This window comes from Pelobates fuscus, chromosome 5, assembly GCF_036172605.1.
Source record: "Pelobates fuscus isolate aPelFus1 chromosome 5, aPelFus1.pri, whole genome shotgun sequence".
In the NCBI taxonomy this organism is placed as follows: Eukaryota; Metazoa; Chordata; class Amphibia; order Anura; family Pelobatidae; genus Pelobates; species Pelobates fuscus.
This window is the reverse complement of record NC_086321.1, coordinates 83,407,537-83,418,975: the sequence shown is the minus strand read 5'-3', so window position 1 is coordinate 83,418,975 and position 11,439 is coordinate 83,407,537. Positions and strand designations below refer to the sequence as shown.

General features: G+C 40.1%; 1 protein-coding gene across 1 annotated transcript in view; it reads right to left on the bottom strand.

The window, feature by feature from the left end:
• Positions 1-532: 532 nt before the first annotated feature.
• NDUFS4 (NADH:ubiquinone oxidoreductase subunit S4) overlaps positions 533-11,439 on the bottom strand; it is a 108,881-nt gene continuing 97,974 nt past the window's right edge. The window contains exons 3-5 of the mRNA XM_063456883.1: positions 10,910-11,082; positions 2,547-2,620; positions 533-748 (exon numbers count right to left, since the gene is read on the bottom strand). Coding sequence (XP_063312953.1) covers positions 645-748; positions 2,547-2,620; positions 10,910-11,082 — 351 coding nt within the window. The 3' untranslated portion in view covers positions 533-644. The remainder of the gene's footprint in view (positions 749-2,546; positions 2,621-10,909; positions 11,083-11,439) is intronic.

The following is an 11,439-nucleotide window of genomic DNA, read 5'->3' as shown; positions in this document are numbered from 1 at the left end:
AAGAGACTGAAAGTCTCTTTCAGGGAAAAGGGGGGAGGTTTGAAATTGTGCAGTTCATATCTTTTGCAAGCTCTTTTAAGATATGAAAAATTCATGCATGTATTTATTTGTGGTATGTATACTAAACAGTGATTTTTGTTCCCCTATATTTGTGACTGTGGATTGGCCTTATAAGCATTGCTTATAATATTTCCAGTGTCAATAGATAGACATCACTGATTTAGTGAGTAGTTGCAGTAGACATGCCTAAAGAGAGTGTTTCCCTCTAATGCACTAAGGAAAATGTAAGAGGGCTCATTATAGCCATTTACAGGATCTAGTACAAAGCAGGAATTTTGCTTGATGGATTATAAGCCAGCTAGGAAAATACTATTGAATGCTGCAGCTGATTTGAACTTTTCTATTAGCGGACTTGGCGTACATCAACTTCCTAGAGGTATGAATACCCTAAATCGCCTCTCTATATAAATAAATTTTTCAAAGGCTCAAACTGAAACTTCAAAAACATTTTAAATAGACACCACAAGATGCATTTGTAGTTTAAAGGTCATATTTATTAGGAGATTAAGAGTTGTATTATACTTGTTCTATAAATATAGCACAGCTGACTTTGTTCATAGTCAGACTTATGGACGGCCAATAACTCATTTTGTGGATACTCTGGTTCGTTTGTTCCAAGAAAAGTTTGCACCATAAGACTTGGATTTTGGCTTTGGAATCCTCTTCTCTTCAACTTCATAACTCCATCCTATAAAACAAACAAAGTGGAGTTTTAGGCTAAGCTACCCTTCCATGTGTGCATACAAAAAAACAAGTGGATAATGAGGTATTACTCTGATGTCCTTAGATAGACAATTTTGAGTTAGCCTATAATATGCTGTATTAACTATCAAAATATTGCCAATGAAATGTGATGACACGGACATTTATATACACACAGATCATGTTTTTAGAATTCTGTAGTGCACAGATGGTGATATCATCATTACAGTCATTCCCTGTAATAAAAAGGTAATGCACACATCACTTCCCTAGAATCTGGGGGCCCATAGTGGGACCTATATTCCCAAGTGTTATTCGCCACCATTTTGACAACAGCTGAAATAGCTGCCCCCAGGACTTTAACTCCCAATGCAATTAGATCCTCTTCTTTTAAAAGGAACAATCCAAGCATTATAACCACTACAATGCACTTTAGCAGATATGGTGCTAGGAGTAATGTAATGCCCCTCCCACAGTTTAAGATGTCAAGCCATTTTAGAATGGTTTGACTTCCTAAACGAGGTCCACGGGGGTGTGGCTTCCTGTATTCATTGACAGAGCTCTCTGTCTGAGCTGAACCTGCAGTAAAACAGCAAATAAAGCTCTCGGTCAGTGCTCTAGCCCTGCACTGCACAACGTGGTTTAGGAACAGAAGCTCCCGCCTTACTGTCAGCAGCAGTTAAAGCAGAAAGACACACTCTGTCGACCCCAGGTAAAAAGTCAAACAGTTCTAAAAATATTTGGCCAATTACAATGGGGATGTATCAGGGCACTCCTGGCACCATAACCACTACAGGCTATGGTGCTTGGCATATTTATTTAACCTCTACACCATCACACAGGATTAAACACTTTGCTACCATCATCACATTAACAAAGACCAATCATGTAAATAATGCTGTACTGCACACGTGGTGATGTAACCCATGTAATTTTTTTTTGTAATGAAAGACTAATCATGCACAGGTCATTTGCATGCATAATTTCGCATTATGCAAGTATAATAATACACAGATCATCTCTGTGCAGTCTGGAGGCACTAATCTCAACAAGCTCCTACAGTGAGTCCTAAAACCAAACCCTTAACATTAACCCTACTCTAACATATTACATGTCCCAAGTAAGCCTGATATTAGGGCGGCAGGATGCACACAGGTGATGCAAGCAATTTAGACCTTTGCAAAAACTAGTTTCATCCATAAACAAACTTTTACTCCACAGATAATGTATGGATTTGTTTTGAAAAATTGTTTTCAGGACAATTCTATGCGTTTGGGCATACATTAAAAGGATTTTGATTTGTTTAAATCTATTGATTTATGGACATACATACAACAATTTGTTTTGCTTAAGTCTAGCTTGCATTACTATCTACTCATTACAGGGAATAATTTAATACGATTATAAAATGTGATATGCAGATAAAATAAGGGGCAGACCATGTAAATAATGAACTAACAAGATCTGTCTGATTGTAACAGCAAGCTAATTTTAGAACAAATACCTTTTCACATGCTGTTCAGCTTAATGTGTATTAAAATTTGCCTGCAAACAGAACTTTACAGATATACCTGAAGTTTCCTTTTGCCTCTCTACACATCAAATGGCCTTTAAATGCATGTGTAAAATCTAACAATACCTAGCATGTGAATTATTGGAATGATTTAAACTTCCATAATGCGCCTAGACAATAAAAGACTATATTCTATATTTCCTTTTTATCGGTATGTCTGCCTCTCTGTATGATTTTAATTGTAAACAATACCTTTCTACAGATTACTTACCATTTTTTTCAGCAAAGGCAATAGCATCTTCTTTTGAGGTGAATGACAGCAGCATATTGGATAAAGGATCGGCACTTCAAAGAACATATAGAAAATGGAGTTAGAAAAACAATCCTTATACTTTTAAACTTACTATGCACACAGTGCTACAGCTTGTCTTTTCAGTAAACAATACTCATGTTTATTAAGAGAATTCTATCAAATAGTTAATCTTCCATATCAAAGTTTATTGCATTAACTAGGGCCATATACTTTTTTTTCAGGACACATGCATACATATCTTAAGGTATTTTCCTTAAATGTATACTTTTATGACAATGTAAGAAATTTAATTATATATGTAATTACCAATATGAGTAAAGAATAAACAGAAAACAAAATAAAAGTAAAATGTCATTTGACCAAAAACGTACATTAGAAAATTAGACATTTTAAGCGGGAATGGACACTTTTTCTTTCAACTGCAGATCCTCAAATTTATAGTAACAAGCAATAAAAAAATATTAAGGAGCAGTGGTGCTAAAATTAAAATAATCACCCAGATGTCATGTATCTTTAACACTTAATACATGCATAACATAGGGATAAAAACAAGGTAACACACACACAGCAAACAATGGCCGTATAAAAAACGAAATGCCATGTTTTCCAGGTCATTTTTTATACTGCTATGTTTGCTTGAAGTACTATCTTATCCTGATTTTAGGTCCTCAAATTTGACTTTTAGACTTAATTGTTACTCATGAAGTTACAAACCACTGAAATGTCTTTCTTTGTGCAAATAGTTTAAAATGGTTTTCATTAATGATTTATTGATTTATTTGTTTAAGAGCTGCCAGTCCACAAATAGAATTATTCACACTTGCCATGAATGATGCTATATGAAGACAGTACATGTTCTTTTTTATTTTTTTTTGTCAATCTTTGTTTTATTGAGACAAATTGGTTAACACATGCATTGTTCAGTGCGTAAACTGTGAGGTAACAGAGTTGCAAGATAAAACATTCAACTTTAAAATGCCTCATTTAAAAAATGTTCTTTGTGTGTGTCAGTGGTATGGTATGGTATGGTGGTGGTATGGTTTAATTGGTAATGTATAGTCGTGGTGTGTGTGGGTACCTCTGGGGAGGGTAGTGTGTTGTGATAATTGTTGCTGTGGTTCCGTGACGTATCGGACCCTTGGGTTTGTCGTGTTTCGGTACATGTAGGTTTGGCATTGTAGTGAGTGACACTATCGTCAGGTCAGTGTGTGTGGTACCAGTTGCTTTGCTAAGTTGGTGCCATGCCCCTAACCAAGGGAGCATACGGGGGGAAGGGGCTTAGCTGTGTATGTTTGGGCGTTTTAGTGGTGGGGGGTCGTCTATGTGGGTAGTGACTGTGGGATTAGCTGAGGTTTATGTAGTCAGTTGATGTTCCACAGTGTGTGTGGTGTTTTTATAAGGCTTAGGTGTGGTGAATCAACTGTTGTAATGGTAAACAGTGTTGAAATTAACTTTAGAGAAAGATAGTAACAGCTGTAGGCTTCATAGGGGCTCAGGTCTCGTCTGGTTTCTCTCCCTCGTCAGACGTGCGGAGCGTCCGTCTAGTCGGTGTCCGGGTTGCTTGTCGGTGGGGTGATTAGGTGCCTCCGAGTGCATGCTTAGTCCCAATGTTTGGAGGAATGCTGCTGCGTCGGTTGTGGAGGTGAGTCTTGGGGTCCTACCATCCGCTGTTGTGGCCGTGAGAGCTCTCGGCAATGGCCAACGGTATTCCACTCTGGCTGCCCGTAGGTGGCTTGTGATTGCGCCTAGTGATTTCCGCCATTGCAGGGTATTCCTGGAAAGGTCTTGGAAAAATGTCAGTTTGGATGATTCAAAGTCCATGGGGGTTTTGCCTTTCACGGCTGCCAGAAGCCGGTTCCTGTCTGACACGGAGTGGCAGCGTACTATTATGTCGTGCGTGGCTTCACTAGGGGCCTGTCTGGATTTGTTGATCCTGTAGCAGCCGTCAAGCTAGAGTTTCTTAGCTTGTGAGTGTGGAAGGATCGTTTCTACCAGTCGTCGTAAGTAGTGCGGCAGTTCCGCCTGGTTGATTGAATCCGGGACACCTCGGACCTTGATGTTAGGGAGTCTATTGCGGTCTTCGGAGAGGTCGACCCGCTGTGTCAGGGAGGTATGCCTGTGTTTTCTGTGGCTTGTGTGCGAGCCTCCACCGCCTTTACATCGGTGCGGACCGTGTCTATGTCGGCCACCGAGATTTGTCGCAGTTCCCTTAAGAGGTTGGCGATGTCTTGTTTTGTGGCGGGGCCGTGTGGATCTTGTTCCGACAGTGCCTCTAGGAAGCTTGTAGGGGCTTCAGCGTCACCGGTTATGTGAGCATTGGTTGCAGGTTTAGCTCTTTGCGCACCCGTGTCCGGCTGGACCGCCATCTTGGGTGCCATTGGGCGTTGTAGCATCTCCCCTATATCTTGGGAGTCCCTGCTGGGGCCAGCCTGAGCTTTCTGGGTTCTGCGCCCCATGTTGTCTGTGTGTTGTGCGGCGTAGTCAGGTAGCCAGGGGGAGCTGTAGAGCTCCTCCAGTTCAGCCTCCAAGTCTCGTGCGGCTGACCGCGTGGTCTTGTACCCCTGATAGGCCCCGGACTTGCAGCGAGCTTTCCCGCTCGATTTCGGGTACAAAAAAGGCATGTGCCCGTAGCTCACCCCCTCCTGGATCTGGTGAGTGCTGTCCGGTGCTCTGATGGCCGCGGGATATCCCGCAGTTTACTGGATATTGCGGCCGGTGCTCGGAGCTCTCGGCAGTTGCGTCCGACCGTGTTAGGCGCTCAGTACATGTTCTATCACTTCTATTATTCTGCGGATTTATTCATGTATATTTTGAAATGATCAGGTTTAATTTACAAGGTAAATTTTAGTGTTGACTTGCATCTAAACAGTTTCAGTGAAAGAGAATGTTGCAGATGGACGTGAAGTAGTGGTGGTGGAGTATATAAAGCTATACATCATATCATGTGTAGGTAACTGTAATGGAATTTAAATAAATGGCAAATTAAAAGTGCATATTTCCATATATTAGCAGAAAATGACAGAAAAAATATGAATATTTTCAGAATAGTTTAGATTTCAAAATTCATCTTCCTAACTTGTTTTAGTAATTGTCTTGGCTAATGAGGGGTTCATTTAAAAAAAAACAAAAAAAACCAACACATGCAGGCTTTGGACACAAATTAATAACTAATTATATATTTTAATTTTAAAGTTCTATCTATTCATTTATTTTTTTTTTTACTATGACAAAAAGGATGGTGCTTACTAGACATGCGCATTCATTGAGTCATCCAAATTGTTGCAATTAATAGTCAATTCAAATTCCTGAAACTCAATGGAAAATGGACTGAGTGGTTTCTTTATTTTCTGTGAATCTAAGTTCCAACCGTAGCACCAAATAGATGATTCAGTGATATACAATGATTGTTAGGCGGCAACTACTAAATGTTGATTTTATGCACAGATAAATAGATTACTTAAAAGACCACTTGTTTTCCTGGCACCATATAGTCCTTAGGTCCCCCCCACCCTCAGGGCGCCCCTTCAGCCACTTACCTTAATCCAGCGCCGGTGACTTCTCCTCCCCCTCCGATGTCAGCTAGAGGCGCTTCCGCAACGCTCAATGCGAAACGCATTGAGCGTTGCGGAAGCGCCTCTAGTGGCTGTCAGGAAGACAGCCACTAGAGGCTGGATTCACCCTGCTATGTAAACAGAGCAGTTTCTCTGAAGCTGCTATGTTTACAGCTGCATTGTTAAAAACCTGGGGGACCTGGCACCCAGACCACTTCATTGAGCTGAAGTGGTCTAGGTGACTATAGTAGTCCTTTAAGAATTCTGGTTTAAAAAACAAAAAGAAATTAAGGTTTTTATTGTTCCAGATTAATGGAGAATACAGATACTTTTCTTTACAATTAAATACATCCATTACTCCATGTAAACTCCATTAATAGTGATGCAAAACCAATTCCATAGCTTATATATGAAGGGCTTTTTATTGTTCCAGATTAAAATTCTAGCTATAGGTTTGTTCCACTGTAATTCGGTTTCTGTTGTTTTTTTTTTTTTTTTAAGGGTTTCAAGTGCTCCCATTCACATTATATATTTTTTGTTAAAGGACAGAAAGAGCTTTTATTTAACATCCTATATACTTATACCTAACATTCTGTGTGAATAAAATGTTAAATTAAAAAAAAAAAACCCTCCCCCCCCCCACATTTTTGCTTAGAATAATTTTTACACATCCAGTGCAACTAATTAAAAATATCTCAAAATTGATTCACACATCAGTTCTGATTGTTAAATGCCTAATATGATAAGGATTTACATTTTTGATCGTCAACGCTAAACCAATTCTAACACTAGTGCTACACAAACCACCCCCCCTTACCCAATCTTACCGTTAATCTCAAAACAACACAACCTTTAATCCTAAAACGGCATTAACTTACACCCAGAATAACCCTACACTAACCCTAACCCTACCCCAAGTGCAACCCTACCCTACTGTTATCCCTAATTCTAGCCCTAACCCTACCTTAACCTAGCCCCAATCCTAAGGTAACAGACTGCCAATATCAGTTCTGATAAAATAAATGGGTGTTACTTCATTTAAAACAGTAAATGGTGGTATACTGCCACCATCTACTGGCCGTTTTTAGAATTATATGTAGTGTAATTCTGAATGGACATGGATCCCATCATATTATATAGAGATCAGTGCTGGGCTGCTGGCAAAGCCTAGCAGTGGTCCCAATCCATAACATTCCTACTATTCAGACCCTGGAGGGTATCCTCAAATCTGCCTGCACTACAGAAAAAAAAAGACTAATGCTAAGCTCTGAGTTAAAGGGCTCTGTGTAGCTCATTGATCAGTTTGGGCCTCTAAAAATGGCCCCAGTTGACTTACAGGATCCCCAGGTATCCATTGACACCTAGGATTAGTTGTGTGAGCATGGGTAAAACCCTGCTCATCCCACAATCTTTACATTTACAGACACGGAATTGTAACCAGACAAGCTGGACGCACCTGAAAAAAAGGGGTTGTATCTCATTAAATAGATATTAACTAAAAAATACATCTGCAACTGATGAAAATAACTTCATCCCTTAAAGACCATGGGACATATCATGCCATTCTATAAATAGTATACTTTAATGTTGTTATAATAGTGTGGAACGTCTTTCTGGGACGTGCTGCACAACCGTGGTGTAACTTACCACCAAGCAGGGAAAATGGTGGCTGCGTGGATCCGACCCGCTGCACAACACAGCCATTACAGGCTCATGCCACGTACCTCCACCACAGACTCCGGCAGTCCACAAGGCAGGAAAGGGCACCAAGTCCCGCAGGCACAGGCCTCCACTCGCGGCGGCACAAAAGCAAGCATACCACTCAAGCGACACAGGACGAGACCTTGCCAGTCTGGACCCCCAATATTCAGGGCACCATAATCCGGCTGCCTACCGAAGACCGGAGCAGGCTCCCACGACGGAGACACCACATCCAGGTGCTCCAAAAGAGTCACTCTCAGCGGCAACATCCAGGCCTTCCCAACACTGGACGTAGGTTGAAGCACACACTGTACAACCTCACGAGAGCTGTGCTACAGATTGCCGGGTGATGTACTGTATATTTCCATGACTCTGTAATGCCCTGTAATAGTTTTGTACGTCTATAACGCTGACACGTTTATACGGGACTGAAAGGGTTAAAGCGAACTTATATCTCTCTTTACCACATAGCCTGGAACACCCCTGGCCATCATGACAGATAAATACCACAAAGTTATCAACTGTTGCACACCCCACGATGCTAGGGCTCCCCTGACACCACCAGCAACTACTCGCAAAGCTGCTCTTGTCCTAAACTAGACCCCAGTGGTTTACAATACACAGTTAACCTTAGTACATCATACTCTTTTCATGCCAAGTCAACCTAGCGATGTTACTTTTGGTTATGCGATTGATTTGGCTACGAGAATCTCTACTTCTTCTTACTTCAATTACTCTTAAACATAAAATATGTGCTAGACTCCTCATATACCTCTTTGTATACTTGTCTTTAATGCGTTGGAGGAATGCCTTTGGGGTACCTCACAACTGTTTATTTTTAATTCTTTGTTATCAGCTTATGCACTACAAAAATAGTGTGGAACGTCCTTTCATTTTGGTGCGAGCAGGGTTAAATCGCTATTTGCACTCGGGAAACCTAGATATGCATCGACACCCAGGGCTCCCCGGTCAGTTGGGACCATTTTTGTTAGCCCCAGCCCAACAGATGAGCTGTAGGCTATGCTCAAAATGAGATCCACATATAGCTTTTTAAATCCATTAAACTCACAGAGGCTGAATGATTGCGTTCAGCCATAGTGATATGAGAGAGAGAGAGAGAGAGAGAGACCTCACCTGCCGATCAGCATCAGCTGTGCTTGCTACCTAGCACCAATCAGTATGTGGTTGGCAGGGACAGCTGCAGTCACACAGTACAGAACGCTCTGTATTGTGTGAGCTGGGATATCACTCAGCTGATGTCACTATAGACATCAGCAGAAGAATTCAACCTGAGTTAGGGTTACTGTTAGGATAGCCATAGGGTAAGGATTAATGGTGTGGGGTTAATTTTAGGAATAACATTATGATTTGTATGGTTAGAGTTTGTGTATGCATAGAATTAGCGTTAAGTACCAAACATTTATTTACATCCAAAACATATGATGCATTTTACAATCAGTACTGATACATGAACTTGATGTGTAAACATTTTTATAACAAAAACAGTTTTATTCGCCCCAGTTTTAACATTTTGTTCATACTTAAAGGGACATTTACTTCAGGTACCAATAGAACATTAAAACATTTGAAAGATGTAATCCTTGTTAATATGCTATTTTTTTGTGTTCTCAAAAAATCTTGACAGTTTTTACACAAAAAAAAAAATATATATATATATATATTTTGCAGAATACAGCAATCAGCTGTATCAGTTCCAACAGTCAAAGACACTACAAACAGACAATTATACCCTTACTATGTGACTCCCTGTGTGTGCTCTCCTAATATAGGATGCTTTGTAGTACAGATCATCCAGTATTGTCTGTGGCTGAGTTGTGTGCATACATTTGATAAGTAAGCCTTCGTCTAGAGTGAAAAATATGGCTAAATAGGCAGGCTTACGGTGCAGCATTTTGCAAAACTTTTTATGCAAAAACTACAAAATAAAAAATACAGCATATTAATGAGACATTAATGATATATAGGTGACACAAGTGTCTCTTTAATGTGGTTTTAGGTTTTCATTTAAAATGTTAAAGGTAAGACATTGCCTTCTTCTAATAAATAGAGAGAGAACCCCTTGAATTACAGAACACACAAATACTAGGTTTAGGTTTTAGTTCAGTGGTTGGACAAACACCTTTGTTCTTGAGTTTGGAATCTTGAGAAACAGAAGAAAATTAATTTTAAGGGACACTCCAGGCACCAAAAGAAGTTTTTAAGGTGCCAAGTGGCCCCGGGGGCACTCTTATCTCAAGGGGTTAAACTCAAAGTTGCCTCCAAATGTCCACTTCATCTCCTCCCAGGCGGTATCAGGCTTTTGAAATTTTACTTTCAGGAAGTGTGGAGTGGCACTCCGCTCTTCCTGAAATTTCAGGGAGGCGGGGGAGTGGACATCTCCGCTGGAGGCAACTTTAAGTTTACCCCTTGAAGTTAAGAGTGCGCACCATAACTTCATTTAGAGTAAGTTGTTTTAGTGCCTGGAGTGTCCCTTTAAATGACCACTAGTGACCCAGACCACGTCATCGCAATGACATGATCTGGGTAAAGTGGTCCTGTAGTTTTAACCTTTCAATGTAAAACATTAACGTTTTGTAAAAACAGCATTGCCTACATTAAAGGGTTAAATACTCCTCTCGTGGCTTTCGGAAGACAGACACTCACTTGAGGTGCTACCTCCTCCATAACCAAGTCAAACTCGCTCAGGCAAATTGATGAAAGAGGTGCTGGGTCGCGAATGCATATCTTGTCTGCCAATGCTTCTTTATTAGGATAATTGGAATGGATGAGATCGCAGAAGACATCAGCAAGTATGCTGATGTCTTTGGAGGCAGAGCATGAGGAATCTTGGGTGCTGGATATTAGGTGAGCAAATTTATTTTAACTTGGCAAATTTTTATTGGCAAATTTTTATTTTTATTAAATTTAATTTTTATTGGCAAAGTGGATAGATCGTAGGCACAGTGCTAGAAGGGAATCTATAGTCCCAAAAGAAAGGCTGTTATATTGTTGGTACATTTGAAGATCTGTAGCACATGTAACTGTATACAAACCATGGTTGAAACTTACGTGGAAGCCCAGCCCATTAATGGATTTTCCCACCGCTCACGTGTATCAAACTCCATCTTCCATTTCTTTGTGTTTTGCACGCCAGACTGCATTGCATTCCGTGCAGGCACAAAAATGTGGACTTTCCTAGTTTTGATATGCTCTTCCGGAACTCCAGTTATGGAAGTGATATCCTTTAAAATAAAGGAAATTGATGTTTTTAAATACATAAATAAAACAAAACACATTTTCATAGGATGCTATCACATGACATCAAGATATTTCATGTTAGATGTCATGCTTAAAGAGCACATTAAAAGGATACTACAGGCACCCACACAGGGTGGGTGGCGTGTATAGTTTAAGTTACTGTTCTCTATGCTGAATGTGTTTTCTTTTCTTAGTCTGTTTTTTTCATCTTTTCTCTTAAGCACCTTCTGCTGTTTCCTTATGTAATTAATCTTTAATCTTATTTTTCTTTTTTTAAACCCAATTTATACCAACTGATCCTTCCAAAAGAGCCTTAGTAACGAACATATCTTGGAAAAGTC